Source organism: Erinaceus europaeus, chromosome 23 (genome assembly GCF_950295315.1).
Source record: "Erinaceus europaeus chromosome 23, mEriEur2.1, whole genome shotgun sequence".
In the NCBI taxonomy this organism is placed as follows: Eukaryota; Metazoa; Chordata; class Mammalia; order Eulipotyphla; family Erinaceidae; genus Erinaceus; species Erinaceus europaeus.
The window spans coordinates 12613456-12640716 of NC_080184.1; the positions used below are offsets into that span (position 1 = coordinate 12613456).

The 27261-nt window shown below is 55.1% G+C and overlaps 1 protein-coding gene across 3 annotated transcripts; it reads right to left on the minus strand.

Annotated features, from left to right (window-relative positions):
• Nucleotides 1–550: 550 nt before the first annotated feature.
• On the minus strand, nt 551–27261 carry ELAVL3 (ELAV like RNA binding protein 3). 3 transcript variants are annotated; one of them, XM_060181783.1, is made up of 7 exons: nt 26918–27261; nt 13994–14210; nt 12596–12699; nt 8819–8972; nt 7776–8001; nt 5081–5119; nt 551–1078 (listed from the first exon to the last, which is right to left on the minus strand). In XM_060181783.1, exons 1-7 carry the CDS (start codon nt 26924–26926, stop codon nt 727–729), a joined length of 1101 nt encoding a protein of 366 aa, XP_060037766.1. In that variant the 5' UTR covers nt 26927–27261; the 3' UTR covers nt 551–726. The 3 variants fall into 3 exon arrangements, with proteins under 3 accessions (XP_060037766.1, XP_007526033.2, XP_007526032.2); XM_007525971.3 differs by having other exon boundaries at nt 551–1057; nt 13994–14213; XM_007525970.3 differs by having other exon boundaries at nt 13994–14213.

Here is a 27261-nt window from a genome sequence, read left to right on the forward strand (position 1 = left end):
CCCCACCTTCCTTCCTTCCTTCCTTCCTTCCCCTTCTGGCCCCTCCCCCTGCAGCTCAAGCTCCGCCCACCCCAGGAGAGAGAGGTGTGGGGGAGGGGAGTCTTGGGGTGCAAGGGGAGGGGGGTTGGGAAAGTGGGGAGCCGCTCGGGGAAGGCCCACAGCTGCCCTTCTCTTCCATCCTGTCTCCCTGTGCGTGTGTGTGCGGTGTGTCCTGCTTGCCTTCTCTCGGACGGGGGGGGGGGGGGGGGGGGGGATTTTTAAAACCTGTTCTCCTACCGTGAGCTACTGGGGAGTCCTCCTCCCCTCCGGGGCCTGTGCACCCCCAAAGATTTCCACGGAGGAGGGGGTGGGGATTGGGGATGGAACAAAAGGAGAGAGAATGCCCACCTCTTGCTCCCAAAAAGGGGAAAAAACAAACAAACAAACCAAAAAAGATCTCCGTGATCAGACCCCTTAGATGAGAGAATGAGCCGCCCAGTCTGGGGGGGTGCAGGAAGGGAGGAGTTGGGGAACCCCCTCTTCCAGGGGTCCAGTTCTGTGCGGACCCTGCCCCTTACCCGGCTGTGGGTGGGTCTCTCTCTCTCTCTCTCTCTGAGTCTACCTCTGTCTCTCTGTCTCTCTCTGCTGCCCCGGGGAGGTGTGTTGGAGGGGTGGTGGGGGGTTTGCTGGGTGAGATTTTTGTTTTTGTGTTTGTTTTTCTGGAGGGGGGTGCGGGTCCCCGGCAGGTCAGGCCTTATGCTGCTTGCTGGTCTTGAAGGACACCTGCAGAACGCGCTCGCCCAGCCGGTAGCCGTTGAGGCTGGCGATGGCCATGGCCGCCTCGTCGTAGTTGGTCATGGTGACGAAGCCGAAACCCTTGCACTTGTTGGTGGTGAAGTCGCGGATGACCTTGACGTTGGTCACCGCCCCGAAGGGCCCGAACAGCTGCCACAGGACGCTCTCGTCGGCCTCGGGGGACAGGTTGTAGACAAAGATGCACCAGCCGGCGCTCGCCGCGCCCCCTGACAGCCCCACGCCCGCCAGGCCGCTCATGCCGTCGATGGCGATGGGGGAGAACCTGGCGATCAGGGACAGGGGACTACTTTGGGGGTCACGCGGGCTCCGCCCTGACCGCCCTCCATGCCCTCAAGCCAGCCCCCCACCACCACCACACACACATACCCTGACTCCGGGGTGCGGGAGCCTCCCCAAATCTCCGATCACCCCACTGGCACCCCCATATGTGTCCTCACCCTGATATCTGGCCCCCCCGGAGCTGCACGATGGTGCTGAGTCAAGAGACCCTTCCAAATCTCGGGTCCCCACCTCAGCAGCCCCGTGCCGCCCTCCACAATGTTCAGGCAGCTTCCTGATTTGGGGAACGTTCCCCTCCCCCCCCCGACACACACACACATACCATCTCTCGTCCCTCATCCTACCTGGGTCGTGACCCCAGGAGACCACGTGACCCCTGGGGACCCTGACACCCCGACCTCTCTCACCCAGGCACGACCCTCAAGGGCTGGTGGTACTAGGCTCCCATGACCCTGGAAGTGACTCATTCTTAGGGGCTCAGCATCCGTCACTTCCTGAGGGCACCACCCCAGAAAAAGTAACCGACCCCTCACCTGGCCCTCAGGTCACTAGACACTCAGGCATGAGGTCCCCAAGTTGGATCACAAGTGGTGAAGCAGGACTGCAGGTGTCTCTCTGTCTCCCTCCCTCTCTATCTTCCCTCTCAATTGCTGACTGTCTCTATCCAATAAATAAAGAAAATTTAAGAATATTTTCCGCAGGTGGCGCAAAGCACAAGGACCGGCGTAAGAATCCCGGTTCGAGCCCCCGGCTCCCCACCTGCAGGGGAGTCGCTTCCCAGGTGGTGAAGCAGGTCTGCAGGTGTCTGTCTTTCTCTCCCCCTCTCTGTCTTCCCCTCCTCTCTCAGTTTCTCTCTGTCCTATCCAACAACGATGACAGCAATAACAACAATAATAACTACAACAATAAAAAACAACAAAGGCAACAAAAGGGAAAATAAATATTTTTTGAAAAAGAATATTTTCGATCAATATCTTCAGACAGCTATCACAGTGAAATAAGAAATTAGAACCATTTGTCAAGAACCATTTGTCAAGAACTGTAAACTGTGAAGTCCTCAACACCAGGACTAAACAAACAAACAAAAATAAAACTGAAAAAAGAAATTTACTCAAGAAGGATTCAGAGGACCTAGTGGGGGTTGTATTGTTATATGGGAAACTGGGGAATGTTATGCATGTACAAACTATTGTACTGACTGTTGAGTGTAAAACATTAATTTCCCAATAATAAAAAAATAAAAAAGAAATTTATGAAATAAACATATACATTTTACAAATTAAATATAGAGTAGTTTCCCTTATCTGAGGAGTATTCCTTCCAAGACCCCAAGTGTGTCCGAAGCAGCTGAGAACCTTCTAGATTCTCTTGAACTCAGATATGGGGCAGAGTTAGAGATGGACAATATAAGTTTAGGCCTGGCTATACTCCCAGTACCACAAACAGCACCATGGACAGCACCCAGGGAGCCCATGGAGGGTGGGCAGGGCTGTGGGGTCTCTCCTCTCTCAGCACCATGGACAGCACCCAGGGAGCCCCATGGAGGGTGGGCAGGGCTGTGGGGTCTCTCCTCTCTCAGCACCCTGCACAGCACCCAGGGAGCCCATGGAGGGTGGGCAGGGCTGTGGGGTCTCTCCTCTCTCAGCACCATGGACAGCACCCAGGGAGCCCATGGAGGGTGGGCAGGGCTGTGGGGTCTCTCCTCTCTCAGCACCATGGACAGCACCCAGGGAGCCCCATGGAGGGTGGGCAGGGCTGTGGGGTCTCTCCTCTCTCAGCACCATGGACAGCACCCAGGGAGCCCCATGGAGGGTGGGCAGGGCTGTGGGGTCTCTCCTCTCTCAGCACCATGGACAGCACCCAGGGAGCCCATGGAGGGTGGGGCAGGGCTGTGGGGTCTCTCCTCTCTCAGCACCAGGCACAGCACCCAGGGAGCCCCATGGAGGGTGGGGCAGGGCTTTAAAAAGCAAATTGGACCAGGGAGATAGCTCAGTAATATCACCTATGCCTGAAGCCCTAAGCTCAATTCTGGCATTACAATAAACCAACCAATAAAATGACCCAAGGGAGTCGGGCAGTAGCCCAGTCGGGCAGTAGCACAGCTGGTTATTTGCAGGTGATGCAAAGCGCAAGGACCAGCGTAAGGATCCTGGTTCAAGCCCCCAGCTCCCCACCTGCAGGGGAGTCGCTTCACAGGCCATGAAGCAGGTCTGCAGGTGTCTGTCTTTCTCTCCTCTCTGTTTTCCCCTCTTCTCTCCATTTTTCTCTGTCCTATCCAACAACAATAATGACAATACCAATAACAATAATAACTACAACAATAAAAAAACAACAAGGGCCACAAAAGGGAATAAATAAATATTTTAAAAAATAATAAAAATAATAAATAAAATGACCCAGGAGGTTGCCCAATGGCTAGAGCACTGGAATCTTAAGACTGAGGTCCTGAGTTCCATCCCTTGCACTGCATGTGCCAGAGGAAGACTCTGCTTCTCTCTCTCTCTCTCTCTCTGTTTCTCTCTCCTTCCTTCCTGCCTCTCACTAGTAAGTCACTAAATAAATCATCAAATAAAATGAAAGAACAATGACACTGTGCACCTAATAAAAGGTGTTTGATTCCAGGCTCTTCTCTCTCCTCCATTTATTTATGTACTTTTTCCTTACTTTTATAATTGGACAAAGGCAGAGAGAAATTGAGGAGCAGGGAAGATGGAGAGACAGAGAGACCCCTGCAGCCCTGCTCCGCCACTCTTGAAGCTTCCCCCCTGCAGGTGGGGACCAGGGGCTTGAACCTGGAGCCTTGCACATTGTAATGTGTGTGCCACCTGTGTCTCTCTCCCTCTCCGTCCCCCTCTCCATGTTTGGAATCATTTCAGACTACAGTTGGCGTATCTCCTCTATTAAGATTTTATTCCCCAGGGACACATACACACACAAAGTTCCAGGTGGAATCTGGGAAGTATTGAGTGAATGAATGAATGAGTGAATAAATGAATGAATGCTCATAGTCAGGTCCTCTCGTGCTCCTCCCCCAGATCCCTGCCTTCCTGAAACTTCACTCAATTTAGGGGGTGCCATGGAGTGTCCCCCGTAACGGCCAGATTTGGGGAGGGGATCCTGCTGCGTCGCCCCAACGTCTGCCTTTTCCCCTCCCCCCAGCTCTGATCGTCATGCGTCTCAGCTCCAGCCGCCTCAGATACTAATGGGGGGATGCCACCCCCCAGTTGGCGTGAGGAGTCAGGGGGTAGCGCAGCGGGTTAAGCTCAGGTGGCGCCGCAAAGCACAAGGACCCGGCGTAAGGATCCCAGTTCAAGCCCCCGGCTCCCCACCTGCAGGGGAGTCACTTCCCAGGCGGTGAAGCAGGTCTGCAGGTGTCTGTCTGTCTCTCCCCATCTCTGTCTTCCCCTCCTCTCTCTACTTCTTTCTGTCCTACCCAACAACGACGACATCAATAACAACAACAATAATAATAACTGCAAGAATAAAACAACAAGGGCAACAAAAGGGAATAAATAAATCAATATTTAAAAAAAAAAAGTTGGTGTGGTGGATAAAGCTGCGTCCTATCAGCTGTGAGGTCGTCGGTTCGAGCCCCAACGGTGCAGATGCGAGAGAAATGCTCTGAATCTCTCTCTCTCTTTCACAAATACATCTTCAAAACAAAACCAGCCTCCCTCCCCCCCAGAGGAGCTCAGGCTTAAGACAGGGGCCACCTTTCAGTGAACGGAGAGGCTCACGGAGCAGCACCCCCCAGTACCCCACGCACCCCAGTGCTACAGTTGCTCTTTGGAGGTCGTTTATTCAGTTCCCTAGCACCCACCACCCCCGTTTCTCCATTCCCAGTTTCCATGGGCAGCTCTGCCCAGCCAGGGACAGACTGGCTCAGCTGATGGTGGAGGGGAAGGGGGTGGCAGGGAGGGCGGGGGAGCCCTCAGAGCTGGGGATTCCAGTAGGGCAGGGGGTGGGGGCAGCGGGGAGGGGGACACCGGGGAGGGGGCAGGGTTACCTCTTGACGCCATAAGCCATGTTGAGCAAGTTGTCCAGCCTGCGTGGAGGTAAGAGGGAGAGTGGAGGGGGGTTAGCCTGGCCGAGCCCCACAGCCCTGACACCCCCCCCACCCACTGTGGAGCACGGCCAGGCTGCCAGCTCTCCCCGCCCCCCACGCGGCAGGCGGCACCGCCAGCCCTGCCCCCGCCCTGCTGGTCACCGCCTGGCACGGAACGGCGGGCACTTGGCTGGGCTGTGTCTTTGTCCTCCCCCTCCCGGCCTCCAGCCCCTCATCCTCCGAATTCCCCGGCCCTCTGGGCCCCCTCATCATGTAGAGCTCTGTTCTACTACTGGATACAAGGAAGAGCTGGGCTTTGGGGAAAGGACAGCTTCTCTTCTCTTTTCATATATATATATATAGTTTCCCTTGTTTTATTGTTGTAGTTATTCTTGTTGTCTGTCTTCATTGTTGGATAGGACAGAGAGAAATGGAGAGAGGAGGGGAAGACAGAGAGGGGGAGAGAAAGACAGACACCTGCCAACATGCTTCACCGCCTGTGAATCGACCCCCCTGCAGGTGGGGAGCCGGGGGATCTTTACGCCGGTCCTTACGCTTTGCGCCACCTGCGCTTAACCAGCTGTGCTACCGCCCGACTCCCAGCTTCTCTTTTCTTTTCAATTCAACTCAAGGGTCTAGGAGACAGCAGGATGGTTCTGCAAAGTCTCTCTTGCAGGCTCTACGGTCCCATGTTCAATCCCCAGCACCACCAGCAGCCATGGCTCTGGGCTCTTTCTGCATGTGTCTTGCTCTCTCTCTGTGTGTAGCTTTCTTTCATTCAAAATAAATCAATAAGTTAGTCGGGAAATGGCACAATGGTTCTGCAAAAAGACTCAAGCCCAAGGTTCTGGGGGCTCAGGTTCAATCCCCAGCACCACCAACAGCCAAAACAAGAAGGGGTGAGAAGGGCCCTGGCAGTGACGCACTGGGTTAAGTGCATATAGTACGAAGCGCAAGGACCCACGCAAGGATCCTGGTTCAAGCCACCAGCTCCCCACCTGCGGGGGGGGGGGGTCGCTTCACAAGTGGTGAAGTAGGGATGCAGGCGTCTGTCTCACTCCCTTCCTCTCTGCCTCTCACCTTCTATCAGAAAGGAAGAGATGAAATGGCCACCAGGGATAGTACCAAGTCCCAGTAACTACTGGGGCTGGACAGTGGCACAGCTGGTTGAGGGCACATGTTACCATGAGCAGGAACCCGGATTCAAGCCTGTGTGTGGGGGGCGGAGGAAACCTTCACTAATGGTGAAGTCCTCATGCAGAGTCTCTGTCCCCCCCATCTCTTTCAATTTCTCTCTGCGGCTACCCAATAAGTAAGTAAATAAATTTTTAAAAAGGTTATTTTTGGATTTTTTCTTCCCTCCAGGATTATTGCTGGGGCTCAGTGCCTGCACGATAAATCCACCGCTCCTGGAGGCCATTTTCCCCCCTTTTGTTGCCCTTGTTGTTTCATTGTTTTATTTGTGGTGATTAGTATTGTTGTTATTGCTGTCGTCATTGTTGGAGAAGACAAGAGAGAAATTGAGTGGGGAAGGAAAGATGGGAGCGGAGAAAGACAGACACCTGCAGACCTGCTTCACCGCCTGTGAAGCGACTCCCCTGCAGGTGGGGAGCCGGGGGCTCGAACCGGGATCTTTTTGCGGGTTCTTGGGCTTGGCGCCACGTGCTCTTAACACACTACGCTACAGCCAGACCCCCGTGAATAAAATTTTTAAAAGATTTTGTTTATTAATGAGAAAGATAAGAGAGAGAGAGAGAGAACCAGACATCACTCTGGTACATGTGCAGCCGGGGATTGAACTCAGGACCTCACGCTTGAGAGTCCAGTTGCCTTAGCCACTGCGCCACCTCCCGGCCCACTGAATAAAATTTTTTTTTTAATATTTATTTTATTTATTTATTCCCTTTTGTTGCCCTTGTTGTTTTATTGTTGTAGTTATTATTGTTGCCATCATTGTTGGATAGGACAGAGAGAAATGGAGAGAGGAGGGCAAGACAGAGAGGAGGAGAGAAAGACAGACACCTGCAGACCTGCTTCACCGCCTGGGAAGCGACTCCCCTGTAGGTGGGGAGCCGGGGTCTCGAACAGGGATCCTTATGCCCCTTATGCCGGTCCTTGTGCTTTGCGCCACCTGCGCTTAACCCGCTGCGCTACCGCCCGACTCCCTGAATAAAATTTTTTAAAAAGAATGATAAATAAATAACGAAGAAAGAGGAGATGAGAACGGAGGGCGATACAATAGTGCTGCTCCTGCTGCTGATAGTAGTAGTAGTAATAATAATAATAATAATAATAATAATAATAATAATAATAATAATAATGGAATCGCCTGGAAGGGGGCGCAGGGATTAAAGGGTTTGAAGACTCTCAGCAGTGAGGTCCCCGAGTTCCATCCCTGCCATCCCAGGTGCCAGAGGGAGGCTGTGCTTCTCTGTGTCTCTCTGGGGCGCCCACTCCGGGTATTGGGGTGCAGGGAGGGAGGCTGCCATCCTGAGGTGCCTAGAAACAGTGGCGGCCTTCATGGGGGGGGGGGTCGTGTCTGCCAGACGGAGTTGCCCAGTGCCGGTTTTGGGGAGGGGGCTTTCGGGGAAACGGTGTCTGCAAGCCCGGGTGGGGGTGCCCGGCCGGCCCCGGAGTCAGTCGGGGTGCAGCTCACCGGAAGCGCTGCGTCTGGTGGTGCAGGGGCCCCGCGTAGCGCCGCGCCGAGGTCTGGTAGAGGTGCGTGAGCAGGGCCTGGCCCGTCTTCTGACTCGGGTTGTTGGCGAACTTGACCGTGATGGGCTCGGCCGCGCCCAGGGGCTTCTGTCCGTTCAGCCCCTTGATGGCTTCCTCGGCCTCGATCCTCTTGTCGAAGCGGATGAAGCCGACACCCCGAGACACGCCTGGGGAGGCGGGGGTGGGGGGGGGAGATGAGGCCCTGCACCCGGCCCGGGGGGGGGGGGGGCGGGGGGGAGATCGCGCACCCCGCCCGAGGGCGACTCTGCACCCCACCTCTGAAGGGACCTGAACTCCATCTCAAGGCAGGGGGGAGGACCCTGAACCCCTTTGGGGGGACCTGCACCCCACCTGCTCCATGAGGACCCCAGCCCTTTGGACCTTTTGAACCCCTACACTGTGGCTCCTCCCCCTGCACCCTAACCCCCACCTATGTGGTCCCCACCCGCTAGCCTCCCTCCCCAGGATGGCCCCGTCCTGTCCTCCCTTCCTCCTGCCTGGTCCCGCCCCCAAACCTCCCCTCCCTCTGCACCTGTGTGGCCCCGCCCACTTTAGCCCCGCCCACGCCTGGCAGGGTCTATGCATTTCACCCCGTCTGACCACGCCCCGTTCTAGCCTCGCCTTGTTTAGCCCCGCCCACCCAACCTTCTGGGGGGGGGTAGTGGGCCCCTACCCATGTTACACACACACCCCCGTTTAGCCCCGCCCAACTCACGAATCTGGCCAGGCCCTCATCTAGCCACGCCCCATGTTCAGCTCTGGCCCCGCCCATGCAGGCCCCGCCCATCCAGGGGGCTTCCAATAAGCCACGCCCACACGCAGCCCCACCCAGTTGCCTTGTCTGACCACGCCCCGTGCAGTCCCGCCCCGCCCCTTCCCGGCCCCGCCCAGGCCTCTTCAGACCGGCCCCGCCCCTCAGGCCCCGCCCAACCCGGCGTGGCCACACCCAGTCTCCTTCTGGCCCCGCCCCCAGGGCCTCCTCACCTGTCACCTGGTCCACGAGGATGCGGGAGGTGATGATGCGGCCGTACTGGGAGAAGAGCTGCTCCATCTCCTTCTGGCTCATGGTCTTGGGGAGCCCGCTGACGTAGAGGTTGGCGTCACGGATGGAGGCAGAGCTGGGCCGGGCGTAGGACACCTGGGGACAGGTGTGTGTTTGGGGCAGGCCAGGCTGGGCTGAACTCCCCCCTGACGAACACCCACCTCCCCCTCCTCTGTGCAGCTACCAAGGGAGGGGGGTCTTGTCCCCCTCTTATGACTCTGGAAGATCCCCCCTCTGGCTCCTTCACCCCCATTCCACTTCGAGCTACTGGAAAGAAAAAGAAAGAAAGAAAGAAAGAAAGAAAGAAAGAAAGAAAGAAAGAAAGAAAGAGAAATCCAAGAGGTGGCACAGTGGATAAAGCACTGGACTCTCAAGCATGAGGTCTTGAGTTCAGTCCCTGGCAGCACATGGGCCAGAGTGGTGTCTGGTTCTTTCTCTCTCGTCCTACCTTTCTCATTGGTAAATAAATAAAATCTAAAAGACGGAGGGCAGGTGACGATTGATGCACCTGATTAAACGCGCACAAGGTGCAGTCACAAGGACCCAGGTTCAAGCCCCTGATCCACACCTTCATGAGTGGTGAAGCAGGGCTGCAGGGGTCTCTCTATCTCTCTCCCTCTCTATCTCCCCCTCCCCTCTCAGTGTCTCTGTCTCTATCCAATAATAAATTAGTTAATTTTAAAAAGAAGGAGAGGGGAGTAGGGCGGTAGCGCAGGGGGTTAAGCACATGTGGCGCAAAGCGCAAGGAATGGAGGAAGGATCCTGGTTCGAGCCCCCGGCTCCCCACCTGCAGGGGAGTCGCTTCCCAGGCGGTGAAGCAGGTCTGCAGGTGTCTGTCTTTCTCTCCCCCCTCTGTCTTCCCCTCCTCTCTCCATTTCTCTCTTTTCTATCTAACAACAACGACACCAATAACTACAACAATAATAACTAGAACAAGAAAACAACAAGGGCAACAAAAGGGAAAATACATAAATATTAAAAAAAAGAAGGAGAGGGAGTCGGGCTGTAGCGCAGCGGGTTAAGCGCAGGTGGCGCAAAGCACAAGGACCGGCATAAGGATCCCGGTTCAAACCCCGGCTCCCCACCTGCAGGGGAGTCGCTTCACAGGCGGTGAAGCAGGTCTGCAGGTGTCTATCTCTCTCTCCTCCTCTCTGTCTTCCCCTCCTCTCTCCATTTCTCTCTGTCCTATCCAACAACGATGACAACAATAATAACTACAACAATAAAAAACAACAAGGGCAACAAAAGGGAATAAATAAATATAATAAAAAAAATTAAAAAAAAAAAAAAAGAAGGAGAGAAAGAAAGAGAGGGAGACAGAGGGACTTATCTCTGCAGGCGGCCCTCACAATAACAGTGGTGAGTATTGTCAAATGGGGGTGCGGAGACGGGCAGAGAAAATAAAACCATTTACAGCCCTGTGCCGCGCGGGAGGGGAGCAAGGACCAGCTCTTGTCATTGTCGAGGACCGGGGAACCCCACCCCCAGGGCTGGGGGGCCTGGTGGAACCCCGGGGACTGACAAGGGTCTCTGCCAACCATCTGGTCTCGGTCTGCAGTGGCGTGACACCAGGCCAGGCTCATTGTTCTGCTGTTATGAACTCAAACACATGAACAGAAAGAAAGCCGGCGAGAGGGAGAGGAGTGTTCAGTGGTTAGAGCCAGGCACTCGATTTGGCTTGGACCCAGGTTTGATCCCTGTCACTATGGATGACACTCCAGTGTCCTTTCTCTGGCCTCTAATTTATTTATTTGTTTGTTTAGAATTAATTACTTCCTTTTAAAGATATTTTATTGTTTATTTCTCTATTTATTACCAGTCCCCTGCTCAGCTCTGGCTCACGGTGGTACTGGGGATTGAACCTGAGACCTCAGAGCCCCAGGCAGGAGAGTCTTTTTTGTGGAGCCCACTATGCTGTCTCTCCAAGCTTCTATCTCTTTCTTCCTGCTTCCTGCTATAGAAAAGAGGGAATTGGGAATCGGGCGGTAGCACAGCGGGTTAAGTGCACGTGATGCAAAGTGTAAGGACCAGTGGAAGGATCCCGGTTCGAGCCCCCGGCTCCCCACCTGCAGGGGAGTCGCTTCACAGGCGGTGAAGCAGGTCTGCAGGTGTCTGTCTTTCTCTCCCCCTCTCTGTCTCCCCCTCCTCTCTCCATGTCTCTCTGTCCTATCCAACAATGACAACATCAATAATTACAACAATAATAACTACATCAAGGGCAACAAAAGGGAAGAAATAAATAAATAATAATAATAAATAAAATAAAATAAATGAAAGAGAAAAAAGGGAAGTGGGGCCGGGCAGTGGTGCATCTGGGTGATCACACGTTACAATGAACAAGGACCTGGGTTCAAACCCCTGGTCCCCACCTGCAGGAGGGAAGCTTCACGAGTGGTGAAGCTGGGCTGCAGGTGTCTCTCCCTCTTTAAAATTATTTTCAATTTATTTATCTATTTATTTATTTGATAGAGACAGAGAAAAATTGAGAGGGGGGAAGGGGAAGATAGCCGGAAGAGAGACAGAGAAGGAGAGAGAAAGACAGACACCTGCAGACCTGCCTCACCGCCTGTGAAGTGACTCCCCTGCAGGTGGGGAGCCGGGGGCTCGAACTGGGATCCTTACGCCGGTCCCTGCGCTTTGTGCCACGTGCGCTTAACCCGCTGCGCTACCACATGACTCCCTTATGTTTCTTTCTTTCTCTCTTTTATATATATTCAAGGCAGGCACTCTGCCACTGAGCAATCAACACCGCACACTGGGGGGGGATCTATTTTGACAGAATTTGGTGGACCTCTGGGACCCCACGCACCCCAGAGGGTGACACAGAGGTCACCACACCCATCCGTGACCTCAGACAGGCTGGACACAGCTCTCTGGGCTAGGCATGCTGCTGCCAACGTTGGAACCCCGGCGCCCCAGTGCGGACAACAAAGCACTGGGGGAAGCTCTGGTGCTGTGGTCTCTCTCAGGCTCTCTGTATCTCTCTCTGTGAAAACTCCATTTCACCCAGAGGGTCCTCCCTCTCCTCCTGGGCGTGGAGGCTTCTAGATGGGAGTTGGGTAGGTACAAAGAGTGCCCTGTCAGGTTACAAGCCTGCATTCCCCTCATCAAAATCAGAGAGAGAGAGAGAGAGAGATCCTCAGTTCCAATAGACAACTGTGGGGGGAGGTTTGCAGGGGGGACAGATGGGCTGTCCTCCCCCAGCCCCACCTCCCCTGCGGTTCAAGAACAGACACCCCAAGGCCAGTGGCCTTGAGAGAGAGAGAGAAAAAAAGAGAGAGTTTCCATGGCGATACCCCCAGCCCTCCCCTCCCAGGGAGCCAGTTCCCTGGGGTCCCAGCTGCAGCTGCCAGGGGCGTCCAGGTCTTGGGGGAGGGGCACTGCACAAAGGGGGGGAGGGGCTGCCCCCTAATTAGGGTCCAGATGGCAGCTGGGCCTCCCTGCCCCCTCCCTCCACCACAAAGGCTGACGGGGAGGTTGGGGGGGCACCCGGAGGGTCCCAGGAGGAGGGGGGCTTCTGTTATCAGTTCCCAGTAAATATTGGGGGGTCAGCTATGGCTAAGGGAGGAGAGTGGGGTTCAGACGGGTGGGGCCCAGTGCAGCCCCCTGCTAGAGGCTTGGGGGCTGGGGGTGGGGAGAGAGATACCCCGAGGGGTGAGGATGGTGGGCAGGGGCCAGGGCAGGGCTTGGGGGGGGCGGAAGTGGGGGTGGGGGCTCACCTTAATGGTTTTGGTCTGTAGTTTGAGGCCATTAAGGGTGCTGATGGCTTTGTCCGCATCGTTGGGGTCCGAATAGTTGACGAATCCATAACCAAGGCTCTGGCCTGGGGACGGGGGAGGGGGGGGACAGGACACAAGGACTATGGTCCTTTCTGACCCCCACCCCCGTGCCTGACTGACCCCTAGTGACCCGGCCGGGGGGGGAGGTCATTCAAGGCCATAACTTGAGTTCAGTGTCCACCTGTGAGTCCCCTGCTCCCAGACACCTTGGAATGCAGAGTCCCAGGCCCGGCCAGTGGAGCACCCGGTTAAGCATTCAAAGACCCGGGTTCAAGCCCCCGACCCCACCTGCAGGGGGAAAAGCGTCACGAGCGGTGGAGCAGGGCTGCAGGTGTCTCCCTGTCTCTCTATCTCCCCTCCCCTCTCAGTGTCTCTCAAAAAGAAAAAAAAAAAAAACCACCGGCATCCCGGCTGCCCGTCCTCACCCAGGAACCCCAGCGCCCTCCCCCCTTGGGGTCCTGTGCCCCCCCATGTTCCCAAGGTGGTCCTCTGAGCCCCCCGCTACCCCCATTTTCCGGGTGGCTGTGAGTCCCCCTTCTGTATCCCTGAGGGGTCTTATGTTCCCTCCTCAAGCCCCCATTTTCCAAGGTGGTCCTCTGTCCCCCTGTTCTCAGTATCCCAACATGGCCCACTCTCCTATCAGTCCCCTCATCTGGAGTGGCCACCTGTCTCTTTATTTTTTTTAATTAATGTATTTATTCCCTTTGTTGCCCCTGTTGCTTTATTGTTGTAGTTATTATTGTTGATATTGATGTCATCATTGTTGGATAGGACAGAGAGAAATGGAGAGAGGAGGGGAAGACAGAGAGGGGGAGAGAAAGACAGACACCTGCAGACCTGCTTCACCGCCTGGGAAGCGACTCCCCTGCAGGTGGGGAGCCGGGGGCTCGAACCAGGATCCTTCCTCTGGTCTTTGAGCTTAGCACCATGTGCACTTAACCTGCTGCGCTACTGCCCGACTCCCTTCTTCTTTTTTTTTTTTTTCTAATTTATTTTCCCTTTTGTTGCCCTTGTTGTTTAACATTGTTGTTGTTATTGATGTTGTTGTTGGCTAGGACAGAGAGACATAGAGAGAGGAGGGGAAGACAGAGAGGGGGAGAGAAAGACAGACACCTGCAGACCTGCTTCACAGCCTGTGAAGCGACTCCCCTGCAGGTGGGGAGCCGGGGGGCTCGAACCGGGATCCTTCTGCCGGTCCCTGCGCTTCACATCACGTGCGCTTAACCCACTGCGCCACCGCCCTGCTCCTCTCTGTCCCTTCTGTCCCCCACATCTGGGGTGTCCTTCTGTCTCCCTCTGTCCCTGCCTCCGGTGAGGCCCCGTGTCGCCCGTCCCCACCTGTGATCTTGTCCCTGACCAGCTTGCAGGACTCGATGTCGCCCACGCTCCCGAAGAGGCTGCGGAACTCGTCCTGCGTCATGCTCTGCGGCAGGTAGTTGACGATGAGGTTGGTCTTGCTGTCATCCGCGGCGCTGTTGGAGCCCAGCAGCGGCCCATTGGGCAGGGCGGGGCCGGCCGGGCCCCCCGCCACCTGAGACTCCATGGCCCCGAGTATCTGCTGGAGACAACAGGACACGGGCCTGCTCACCGCCAGGCTCAGGCGGGGGTCCCCCCGGATCACGGGGACCCCGAAGTTCCTGACCACACGGTGGGTGTGAGAGAGACAGAGAGAGAGGCCCGGTGGTGGTGGTGCACCTGGTGAGCACACATGGTATACTGTGTAAGGACCTGGGTTCAAGCTCCCCTGGTCCCCACCTGCAGAGGGGGGAAGCTTCACAAGTGCTGAAGCAGGGCTGCAGGGGTCTCTCTCCCTGTCTCCCCCTCTTCTCTCAATTTGTCTCTGACTCTATCCAATAATAAATAAATAAAAGATTAAAACGGGGGAGTTGGGCGGTAGTGCAGCGGTTAAGCACAGGTGTTGCAAAGTGCAAGGATCCTGGTTCAATCCCCCGGCTCCTCACCTGCAGGGGAGTCGCTTCACAGGCGGTGAAGCAGGTCTGCAGCTGTCTGTCTATCTCTCCCCCTCTCTGTCTTCCCCTCCTCTCTCCATTTCTCTCTGTCCTAGCCAACAATGATGACATCAATCATAACTACAAAAATAAAACAACAAGGGCAACAAAAGGGAACAAATAATAAATATTTTTTAAAAAGATTAAAACAGGGGACTGGACGGTAGCGAAGCAGGATAAGCTCAAATGGCATGAAGTGCAAGGAATGGCGTAAGGATCCCAGTTCCAGCCCCTGGATCCCCACCTGCAGGGGAGAGAAATGGAGAGAGGAGGGGAAGACAGAGAGGGAGAGAAAGACAGACACCTGCAGACCTGCAGACCGGCTTCACGGCCTTTGAAGTGAAGAGGCAGAGAGAGGGAGCCAGGCAGTGGTGCACCTGGTTAAGCGCTCAGAGTGCTAAGCACAAGGATCCAGTTCAATCCCCCGAGTGGTGAAGCAGGGTTGCAGGTGTCTTTCTGCCCCTCTCTCTCCATCTTCACTCTTGATTTCTCTCTGGTCTATTCAATAAAATGGAAAAAAGAAGCTGCCAGGGACAGGGGATTTGTAGTGCCAGCACTGAGCCCAGCAATAACCCTGAAGACAGAGAGAGAGAGAGAGAGAGAGCACCACGGCATGTATGATGCCAGGGTTTGAACTCAAGTCCTCATGCTGTCAAGTCCAGAATTCTAGACCGGGGAGACAGCAAGATGGTTCTGCACACAGACTCTCCTGCCTGAGGCTCTGAGGTCCCAGGTTCAATCCCCAGCACCACCAGCAGCCAGAGCTGAGCAGGGCTCTGGGGGTGGGGGGGATGATGATAAACCCATTACTCTACCATATCTGGAATGTCACACACACACACACACACACACACACACACACACACACACACACACATTAAGGGTGTCAACACTAAAGGGTCAGACTTTTTTTCTGTCAGCAAAACTAGTTTATTAGTATTCCTCTTCCTGAATTTTTTTTCCTTCCTTTTATTTGAATGTTGCTTAGAGTAACAGACCCTCTCTGTTCTTGAGTGCACATGTTACAATGTGCAAGGAACCAAGTTCGAGCCCCCCCGGTCCCCACCTACAGGGCAAAAGCTTCTCGAAGGGTGAAGCAGGGCTGCAGGTCTGTCTGTCTCTCTCTTTGTCTCTCTATCTTCCCCCTTCCCTATCAATTTCTGGGTGTTTCTGTTCAATAAATAAATATAATTTGAAGAAATTGAAAAGAATAATCAAATATTGTAATTTATTATTGGATAGAGACAGAGAGAAACTGAGAGGGGAGGGGGAGATAAGGAGAGAGACAGAGAGATACCTGCAGCCTTGCTTCACCACATACAAAGCTTCCCCCTGTAGGTGGGGACCGGGGGCTTGAACCCAGGTCCTTGAGCACTGTAACATGTGCACTCAACCAGGTGTGCCACCACCAGTTCCCTTCATTCTAAACGTGTGAACAAGAATATAAATAAATGGTCATCTCTGAGGGCCAGGCAGTGGTGGGCCAGGTTGAGCGCACTCGTCCCCATGTGCAAGGACCCAGGTTTGAGCCCCGTGTCCCCACCTGCAGGGACAAAGCTTTGCGAGTGGTGAAGCAGGGCTTCAGGTGTCTCTTTCCTCCCCCTTCCTTCTTGATTTCTGGCTGTCTCTATCCCATAAATAAAGATAATTAAAAAATATATTGTACTTATTTATTGTAATATTTTATTTATTTACTTTTTTTTCCAGAGCCCTGCACAGCTCTGGCTGATGGTGATGTTGGGGGTTTGAATGTGGGATTTCAGAGTCTCAAGCATGAGAGTCTCTTTGCAGAACCATTATACTGTCTCCCACTACCCTAAATATTTTTTAGCTTATTTAATCATTTGGTTAGAGGCACAGAGAAATTGAGAGGGGAGAGACAGAAGGATAGAGACAGAGACAGACACCTGTAGCCCTGCTCCACTACTAGTGAAGTTTCCTCCCTGCAGATGGTGACTGGGGGCTTGAACCTGGGTCCTTGTACATGGAAACCTGTGTGCTCAATCAGATGCAACACTGCAAAGACTATGTATATAAATTTTTTTAAGGCAATGTTGTCCCACCCTACACAGTGCTCTCTCCAAAAGCCCATTCACGGCTGATTCCTGATTATTCTAGGTTCAGGTGAGGAGGCCATTGGAGAATGTGTCACCTCTAGTCCCTGGGTTAGCTTCTCCGGACATTACTTTGCAGAATGAATAGAAGAGAGAAATAAAGCTGGCCACAACACTATTACTAGGTGCTGTGCATGGTGCTGAGAGAGGAGAGACCCCACAGCCCTGCCCACCCTCCATGGGCTCCCTGGGTGCTGTGCATGGTGCTGAGAGAGGAGAGACCCCACAGCCCTGCCCACCCTCCATGGGCTCCCTGGGTGCTGTCCATGGTGCTGAGAGAGGAGAGACCCCACAGCCCTGCCCACCCTCCATGGGGCACCCTGGGTGCTGTCCATAGTGCTGAGAGAGGAGAGACCCCACAGCCCTGCCCACCCTCCATGGGCTCCCTGGGTGCTGTTCAGGGTGCTGAGAGGAGAGACCCCACAGCCCTGCCCACCCTCCATGGGGCTCCCTGGGTGCTGTGCATGGTGCTGAGAGAGGAGAGACCCCACAGCCCTGCCCACCCTCCATGGGCTCCCTGGGTGCTGTGCCTGGTGCTGAGAGAGGAGTGACCCCACAGCCCTGCCCACCCTCCATGGGGCTCCCTGGGTGCTGTCCATGGTGCTGAAAAGTGGTATCTGGGCCTAGCTCTCACTGCACTGAGCTAAATCTTCCAGCCTCATAATGTGTTTACTCTGATAAGCCCTGCAACTAAACATGCAGTGTTTTTTTTTTAAAAAAAGGGAAGAAAAGGTGATGAAAATAGATGATTTGGGGAGTCGGGAGGTAGTGCAGTGGATTAAGTGCACGTGGTGCAAAGTGCAAGGACCAGCATAATGATCCCGGTTCAAGCCCCCGGCTCCCCACCTGCAGGGGGGTCGCTTCCCAGGCGGTGAAGCAGGTCTGCAGGTGTCTGTCTTTCTCTCCCCCTCCTCTCTCCATTTCTCTCTGTCCTATCCAACAATGATGACATCAATAATTACTACAACAATAATAACTACAGCAACAATAAAAAAAACAAGGACAAAAAAGTGAAAAATAAATAAATACAAAAAATACTGTTTTGAAAGAGAGAGAGAGAGGGAGAAAATCAGAGCCTCCCTCTGGCACCTGTGATGCTGAGGATGGAACTCAGGACCTCACATCTGGGAGTCTAGCACTATGTCCACCTTCCAGGCTCCCAGCTTTGTTCCTTAAACCCAGCCATATCTCCTTGCCATCAGGTTTGCTAGTTTATACACATGCAACCTATATTCTCTTGGGGGGGAAAGGGGGAGTCAAACGAGGGCTGAGAAATAGCAGACCTGGCTGGATACCTGGCCTTGCCGTGAGCTTGGTGCAGTTCTGAGCCCTGGCACAGCATGCAAGGTACCACAGCACCAGAGGAAGCTCCCTGCTATGCTCTGGTTTTTTGTTTTGGGAAGGGGAGTCAGCCTGATGGTTCTGCAAAAGACTCTCCTGTCTGAGCCTGAAGTCCCATGTTCAATCCCCAGCACTAACACCAGCCAGAGTTGAGCAGGGCTCTGGTCTGTCTGTCTCTCTCTCTCATCAAATACCTCTATGGAATATTAAAAAGACTCTCCTATATGAGGCTGTAGGATCCCAGGTTCAACCCACAGCACCACCATCAGCCAGAGCTAAGCAGGGCTCTGGGAAAATAAATGAATAAGTAAACAATAATAAAATGCACGGAAGATCAGAAACGATGTATTTTAACTAGTTTGGAAGCTCAGATTCAGTTCTTGGCTGTGTACATGTCTTCTCCTGCCAACAGAAAGCCACTTTTTTTTTTTTTGCCTCCAGGGTTATCGATGGGGCTTGGTGCTGGCACTATGAATCCACTGCTCCTGGAGGCCATTTTTTTCCCATTTTATTGGACAGGACAGAGAGACATGGAGAGAGGAGGGGAAGACAGAGAGGGGGAGAGAAAGACAGACACCTGCAGACTTGCTTCACCGCCTGGGAAGCGACTCCCCTGCAGGTGGGGAGCCGGGGCCTCGAACTGGGATCCTTATGTCAGTCCTTGCACTTCAAACTACATGTGCTTAACCTGGTGCGCCACTGTCTGGCCCCCCAGTTACATAGTTTTTCAACAAAGGTATTTCTCCCTCCAAGGTTGTCTGCTGGGCCTTGCCATGTTTACTACTTGCACGTTGATTCCACACAGTTCCATTGCTCCTGCGAGCCTTAAGATTCAGATGACATTAATGGTTTGTAGTAAATATAGTTGTTGATACATTGGTAAAAGTCAGTTTTTTCTTTTTTTTTTTTCTTGCCTCCAGAGTTATCACCTGGGCTTGGTGCCCGCACCATAAATCCACTGCTCCTAGAGGCCATTTTTTTCCATTTTGTTGCCCTTGTTGTTGTCATTATTGTTGCTATTGATGTTCATGTGGGACAGGACAGAGAGAAATGGAGAGAGGAGGCGAAGACAGAGAGGGGGAGAGAAAGACAGACACCTGCAGACCTTCTTCATGGCCTATGAAGCAACCTCCCTGCAGGTGGGGAGCCGGGGGCTCGAACCGGGATCCTTATGCCGGTCCTTGTGCCGGGCTTTGCACTTCGTGCCATGTGACCTTAACCCGCGGCACTCCTGCCGGGCTCCCCCACACTATTTTTTTTTAAATATATTTAATCAGATAGATACAGGGAGAGATATACTAGCAGAGCTCTGGTGAGCTGATGGTGGTGCTGGGGTCTCTGAGCCTCAGGCAGGAAAATATTTTTGCTTGAATCACTGTACCATCTCCCTAGCCCCAGACCTACGAAGGGTAAGTGATCGAGAAAAGAAAAAATAAATAGAATACCACAGCTCTGCACCACAGTTAGTGAAGCTTCCCCTGTCACGTGGTGACACACTAGGTGCAGAGCTCACAGGACAGTGTACAAAGACCCAGGTTCGAGCCCCCGGCTCCCCACCCACAGGGGGGAAGCTTGGTGCCTACACCAAGCCCCAGCGGTAACCCTGGAGACAGGGCCCAGGAGGGGGGTGTGTTCCACATGCATTTATGTCCCTGGCTGTCTCCTCTCCCGCCCCCTTGTCTGTCTCATCTCTACATAATGGATTAACTAAAATAAATCATTTTTCTAAAACTAAGGTTTCTTTTAAAAAATGTTTTTTATTATCTTTATTTATTTATTTATTCGATAGTGACAGCCAGATACCGAGAGGGAAGGAAGTGATAGAGAGGCAGAGAGACAGCGAGACACCTGCAGCCCTGCTTCACCGCTCGCAAAGCTTTCCCCCTGCAGGTGGGCAGGGGGTGGGGCTCAAGCCCGGGTCCTTGAGCGCTGTAACATGTGTGCTCAACCAGGTGCGCCACCACCTGGTCCCCAAGATTTCTTTTTTTAAAAAACTTTTAAAATATTTATTTGTGAGAAAGACAGGAGGAGAGAGAAAGAACCAGACATCACTCTGGTACATGTGCTGCCAGGGATTGAACCCAAGACCTCATGCTTGAGAGTCCAATGCTTTATCCATTGGTCACCTCCCAGACCACAAAGATTTGTTTCTTTTCCTTCCTTCCTTCCTTCCTTTCTTTCTTTCTTTCGTTTTTGTCTCCAGGGTTATCGCTGGGGCTTGGTGCCTGCACCACGAATCCACTGCTCCTGGAGGCTATTTTTTCCCTTTTATTGCCCTTGTTGTTTATCGTCATTGTTATTATTGTTGTTGTCATCACTGTCATTGCTGTTGCATAGAACAGAGAGAAATGGAGAGAGGAGGGGAAGACAGAGAGGGGGAGAGAAAGACAGACACCTGCAGACCTGCGTCACCACTTGTAAAGTGACCTCCCCTGCAAGTGGGGAGCCGGGGGCTGGAACCAGGATCCCTACGCCAGTCTGTGCACTTTGCACCATGTGCGCTTAAACTACTGCGCTACCACCCGGCCCCCGAAATAAGACGAAATAAGATTTCTTTATGAGTGGTGGGAAAGAAGCAGAGCCTCACTCTGGGACTTTCGAAGCTGGGGATCAAATGCAGGGACTGACACTGGAATTCAAAGCGATTATAATATATATATACATATATATATATATATATATGATAGAAACTGTCAGAAATCTAGAGGAATGGAGAGATAGAGAGACAGAGAGACATCTGCAGCCCTGCTTCACCATTCGTGAAGCTTTCCAGCTGGAGGTGGGGACTGGGGACTTGAACCTGGAGCCTTGTGCACTGTGATGTGTGCGCTCAGCCAATTGCGCCACCTCCCGGCCACGTGTTTTCTTCACGGCAACCCCTCCCAGACTGTTCGGATTGATTGATTTGATGAACTGGGTGGACAGAGCAGAGCATCACTCCACAACTTCCTGCAGTGAATCTCCAGCACTGAGCCAGCTTCCGGACCACCACGCTACTCTGTGTCCTTGCCTTACTACAGAGTCTACAGTGCAGATGAGGCTTTCTCATTCCTGATGCTAAAGAAATGTTTAAACGTCTCAGCTAGGGGAGGTTGGGAATAGCAGCTCTCTTAGAGGTAGAGACAGAGACCCCACAGACCTGCCCAGTGTGTATGGGGCTCCCTGGGTGCTGTGCCTGGTGCTGAGAGAGGAGAGACCCCACAGCCCTGCCCACCCTCCATGGGCTCCCTGGGTGCTGTGCCTGGTGCTGAGAGAGGAGAGACCCCACAGCCCTGCCCACCCTCCATGGGCTCCCTGGGTGCTGTCCATGGTGCTGAGAGAGGAGAGACCCCACAGCCCTGCCCACCCTCCATGGGCTCCCTGGGTGCTGTGCATGGTCACGAACTTGCTAAAGATCTGCTAACCTGGGTGAGGTCTCTCTGAGAAGCTATTTTTCTTTTCTTAATCACAGCGCCCTAAACAGAGAAGTCCCCCTTCCTCAAAACTGGGGGGTTGGAAGACAACAATGACAACAAAAGGGAAAATAAAGAAAGAAAGAAAATTAATTTTAAAAAAAAGTTTCTTTAAAAAAAACCTGGGGGGTTGGCAACCAAGTAGCTTACGCTGGTGTTTAAGGTTCCCAGTTGGCCTGCTTGGCCTTTCTGGTTTGCTCCCTGGCATCACATATACCGGAACACAGTGCCATCATTTGTCTCTGTGGGTTTTGAATGTGAGGTTCTATTCGGTTTGATAAGTAGATTTTTCTTTTTCCTTTTTACCAGAACCCTGATCAGCTCTGCCTTCTGGTGGTGCAGGGGATTGAACCTGGGACTTTGGAGCCTCGGGCTTAATTAAGAGGCCCTTTTCAGAACCGTGATGCTATCTAACCCTGTCCTAAAAATCTATCTATATATATATATATGACTCTCACCCTCCTCAGAAGGATGAAGAAAAAATGCCAGAGCCACGACAAGAGACGGAAACGCCACTGCTGAGAAGTCTGATAAATTCCTGAGGTTCAAATGGGGGCGCAGTGGACTCTCAAACCTGAGGCCCTAGGTTCGATCTCCAGCACTGCACATGTGCCAGAGTGGGAGGGCTTCTGCCTCTCTCTCTGGCTCTGCCACTGACTTTTGTCACCCCAGGTGACTTCAGACAGTGAACTGGGTACACCTAAGTTTTTTTTTTAATTTATTTACAAAATGGTAATATTGACAAGACTACAGTTCCCACCATGCAGAACTCCATATCCCATCCACTCCCCTGATAGCTTTCCTATTCTTTATCCCTTTGGGAGTCTGGACCCAAGGTCATTGTGGGGTGCAGAAAGTGGAAGGTCTGGCTTCTGGAATTGTTTCCCCGCTGAACATGGGCGTTGACAGGTGGATCCATACTCCCAGCCTGCCTCTCTCTTTCCCTAGTGGGGCTCTGGGGAAGCGGGGCTCCAGGACACATTGGTGCGGTCGTCTGTCCAGGGAAGTCCAGTTAGCATCATCTAGCATCTGGGACCTTGTGGCTGAAGTTTTTTTTGTTTTTCTTTTTTGTTTTTTTCCCTCTAGGGTTATCTTTGGGGCTTGGTCTTGGCACTCAGAACCCACTGCTCCTGGTGGCCATTTTTTCTATTTTATTAAACAGGACAGAGAGAAATTGAGAGAGGAGGGAGAGATAGACAGAGAGATGCCTGCAGATCTATTTCACCACTTGTGAAGCAACCCCCTTGCCAGGGGTTCGAACCTGTATCCTTGTTCAGGTCTTTGCGGTTAGTACTAAGTGTGCTTAACTGGACCCGATGCCTGAGCGCTCATAGCAAAGCTCTCAGCACCTCTCTGTCTTTGTCCTTGTCACTTAATCCCATTGCAAGGCTGCCCCCCACCCCCGCACCAGCAAGACAGAACAGTGTCAGCAGGAATCGGGTCGTGGCGCAGCGGGTTAAGCGCACGTGTCGCAAAGTGCGAGGACCGGCGTAAGGATCCTGGTTCAAGCCCCCGGCTCCCCACCTGCAGGGGAGTCGCTTCACAGGCGGTGAAGCAGGTCTGCAGGTGTCTGTCTTTCTCTCCCCCTCTCTGTCTTCCCCTCCTCTCTCCATTTCTCTCTGTCCTATCCAACAACGACAGCTATGACAACAATAACAACTACAACAAGCACAACAAGGGCAACAAAATGGGGAAAAGGACCTCCAGGGGCAGTGTATTTGTAGTTAGCCCTGCAATATCCCTGGAGACAAAAAGAAAAACAATTTCACTAGAGAGAGAAACAGAGCTACTCTCTAGCACTTGTGATGCCCAGGATGGGGCTCAGAACCTCAAGCCTCTAGCCCATCCCCTCTAGCCCATCCATCAAGGATTTACTGGGAGAGGAAAGGAGACCGCTTCCCCCCACACACACATACCCATTCCTTGGGGTCCCTCTAAGGTCCTGTGCACTCCCATGGTCAGGGCAAAAAGCACCCCCTTCCCCATGGGACTGTGGTGCCGGGAGAGGGCACAGTTGGGAAAGTGCTGAACTTTCTCTCTCTTTTTTTTAATTATTATTTTTATTTATTGGATAGAACTGGTCAGAAACCTGCAGGGATGACAGACACAGAGAGACACCACTCGTGAAGATTTCCCCCTGTAAGTGGCGACCAGGGGCTTGAACCCGGGTCCTTGAGCACTGTAACATGTGCACTCAACCAGGTGTGCCACCACTCAAAGTGCTGGACTTTCAAGTGTGAGTCTGAGTTCCATCCCCAGACAGGTCCCCCCTCCCTCTCTCTCCCTCCCTCCCTCCATAATCATAACCTTAAGGCCCTACTACAAGATCCTTGGACACTAAAGCTGGAGGTCCTCAGTTTCATCCCTGGCATATCTCCGCCCCCCATAAATAAAGTAATCTTTGACAAAGACTACTCTGGGTCACTCTACCTCATGGGATCTTCATTGTCTGTGAGGCAAGAAGCAAAGGTAATTTTTTTTTTTCTTCCCAGCAGAGTATCTGTCTCTCAGCTTCAGGGATAGAGGTCCTGGGAATGGAACCTGGGGCCTCGCGCGTGTCTCCCCGGCCCCTTGTGCAAAGTGTTTGCCTCCCTTCACTTGTTCATTTATTTGCTTCACATAGAGGCAGAGAGAATCCGAGAGGCGGAGGAGATGGAGGGAGAGAGAGAGAGACAGGCCTGCAGCCCTGCTTCACCACTCGTGAAGCTTTCCCCCTGCAGGCGGGGACTGGGGGCCTGAACACAGGTCCTTGCACATGGTAACATGTGCGCTCCACCAGGTGCGCCACTGCCCGGCCCCATTCACCCCCTTTCCAACGGCCCCTCTGCAGACTGGAGGCACCAGAAACACCTGCCAGAGCAGAGAAATAGGGGCTGATTGGCAGCCTGACATGATTCCCTTGGTGATGGAGGCGGTGGGCGTCAGGTTGGGGGTACCCTCCATCTCAGAACCCCAGAACCTGAAGAGGACGCCCCGTCTCCTGCTCCCTAGAGCTACCCTGGACTTAAATGAGCTGAAGAGGTGAGTGTGGGGGCACCCCCCCAAAAAAATCTCGAGGCCTAGTCTGCTAATCTCGCGCCAGCCGGCCACCACAGCCTCCCCCACCCCGTCTGCGCTTACAGAGATCAGTGTCACTGAACCCGCTCAGCTGATAATGGAGATCGGATTGGGGAAGCCTCACCCACCCCCGTGTGGCCGGGGAGGACAGGAAGGGGGGCGGCCTCCCTCCTAAGGGCAGAGGGGGTCCGCAGGAGCCCGGGGAGCTCACAGTCAGTAGGGTGCTGAACTAGGAAGCCTGACGGCCTGAGTTCCATTCCCGGCTTCGCAGGTACCATCCTCTCTCTCTCTCTCTCATAAAGAACTCCTTTTCAAAAAACAAAAAAAAACTTCTTTTTTGAGGGCTGGGGAGATAGCACAGTGGTTCTACAAATAGACTCTCCTGCCAGAGGCTCCCAAGTGCCAGGTTCAATCCTCTGCACCACCATCAGCCGGAGCTAAGCAGGACTCTGGGAACCAAGACGGAGACGGATGAGAAGAAGAAGGAGAAGGAGAAAGAGAAAGAAAGAAATCTGACTTTTTCCCCCCCAAGATGGGAAGAGTGAGACAGAGACAGAGAGACAAAGAAGAGACAGGGAAAGAGGCCACAACACGGGAGCTTCCCCTGATGCCGAGGAGGGGGCTGGCCTTGAACCCGAGCCGGCGGCACACCCGTCAAAGCACCCAGGTGAGCTCTCTCTCTCTCGCTTTCTCTCTGGCTCTTATTTATCTATATTTTCCAAGAGAGGGAGGGACAGAGACCCGGGCCTGGAGGTGGGGCCCCTGCCTTCTCACTCTGCCCCCCAGACTCAGCCCTGGGTCAGCTGCTGGGGGCACCCTCCCGCGGCTGGGGCGCCAGATGCCCCACAATGGGCCCCGGAGCGGCCGGGCACCACGTGGCGGGCGGCCCCCAGGCCTGGGCCGGCTGAGGGGGGGTGTCCCCTGGGTGACCTCCGGCCGCACCCCGCGCCCTTTGTGCCAGCCGGGGCGGGGGTCAGGCGAGGCGGAGGGGACCCCACGCGAGGGGTCGGCGGCGGCGGCGGCGCTGGAGGAGGATGTGCGGGGTGGGGGTGCCGGTCCCGCAGACTCCGGAGGGAGGGCGGGTGTCGGGGTGCACGCCCCCCCCTCCCGCACCCTGGCCCCAGGCGGGCGGCCCCCGGGGGAGAGCGGGAGGGGGAGGCCCGGAGACCAGACAAAGGACGCGGCGGCGGCGCGGGGTGGGGCCGGGGTGGGGTCCCCGCCGGCAGCCCCGCCCCCCGAGACCTCCGACGGCCCCGCCGGGTGCGGATGCGGGAGCGGGTGCGGAGCCGGGGGGCGGGGCCAGGCAGGGCGTGGCCGGGCGGGGCCGGGGCGCTGACCAGCGCGGCCGCTGCTGAAAGTCGGGGCGCCCCGGCGGGCGGGCGGGCGCTCAAGGTGACCCCGAGGCCCAGCGGCCCCGGCGGGGTGCGGCGGCGCCTGGCCCGCGTCTCGGGGGGGGGGGGCCGCCCGCGCCTCCCCCTACCCCCCTCCCCTCCCCACCCCCACCCCCCGCGCATCGACCCCCGGGGCCGCGCGTGCTGGGGAGCCCTGCGGGGGGAGGGGGCGCGGCATGCACCCCCCTCTCGGGCCCCCTCCCCCCTCCCCGCAGCCCGCGAGGCTCCGGCCCGCGAACAGGCGCCGACAAACAAAGAACCGCGGCGGCGGCGGCGGCGGTGGCGGCGCGGGGCTCCGGGGCGCGCCCCCCTCTTCTCCCCCCGCCTCGCTCTGCCGCAAGGTCGACGGGGCTGGAGGTCGGGGCGGCCACCCCGCACCCTTGTCTCCCGGGGAGCCCCCCCCCCCACGAGTCGCCGCCGCCGCCGCCCGCTTCCCTCCAGGGACATCGACGGGGATTAGGGAGGCGGGTGTGGGGGGAAGATGCAATTATTTAGGGGGGGGCGAGAAGGGGGAAGAGGGGAAGCCCTGGTCCTTGGCCCAGCGCTGGAGGTCGGGGGGCCGCTGCGTTTTGCGGGGAGCCCGGCCGGCCCGCGCCCGGGTGGAGGAAGCATCCTCCGCCGCCGCGGCCCCTCCCCCACCCGGCCTGGCGGATTTGTGGGTGGGGGGCGATCGGCTGCCCCCCCCACTAGGAGGGCCCCCTCCCCTATTCGCCCCAGGAGTGTGGGCGCGGCCTCGCCGACTGGCAGGCCGCGGGGTTCGGTCCTACCCCCCCACCCGGGCCTAGCTAGGCCTGGTCCTACCCCCCCCCCTTTCTCCATCCATCTCCTCGGCGCCGGGCGGAGCCTCCCGCGTCCCCGCTGGGTGCCCTCCACCCTTGGGCGACACGGGGATACCTACAGTGACCATTCTCGTGTGCCCGGCGGGCGCGGTCCGTGCGGCGGGAGGCTCCGGGGTGGGTGCGCTCCTGGGGGGGCGCCCGATGCCCGCGCCGGGGGGCCGCTGCAGACGCGCCGCCGGAGGTGGAGGTGGAGGCGGAGGCGGAGGCGAAGGCGGCGGTTCCCTCGAGGGCCGGCCGCGGGTCCGAGCCCCGGGATGCGAGCTGGGGTGGCCGGGCCTCTGGGGGGGCGAGACGGAACTGGGGGCGCGGGTTGGAGGGAGGCCCCTGCGCGGCCCCGGGGACCTGGCGCTGCCCGACCGATATCGCGGCGTTGGGCCCCCCGCTCCGTCCGCCCGCCCCCGGC

Coding starts and splice junctions, on each gene's coding strand:
- ELAVL3 (XM_007525970.3), bottom strand. Junction 12,700..13,993: donor GGTCAGGGACAAGATCACAG/GTGGGGACGGGC, acceptor CCCCGTCCCCAG/GCCAGAGCCTTGGTTATGGA. Junction 8,002..8,818: donor CCTCGTGGACCAGGTGACAG/GTGAGGAGGCCC, acceptor CCGCCTCCCCAG/GCGTGTCTCGGGGTGTCGGC.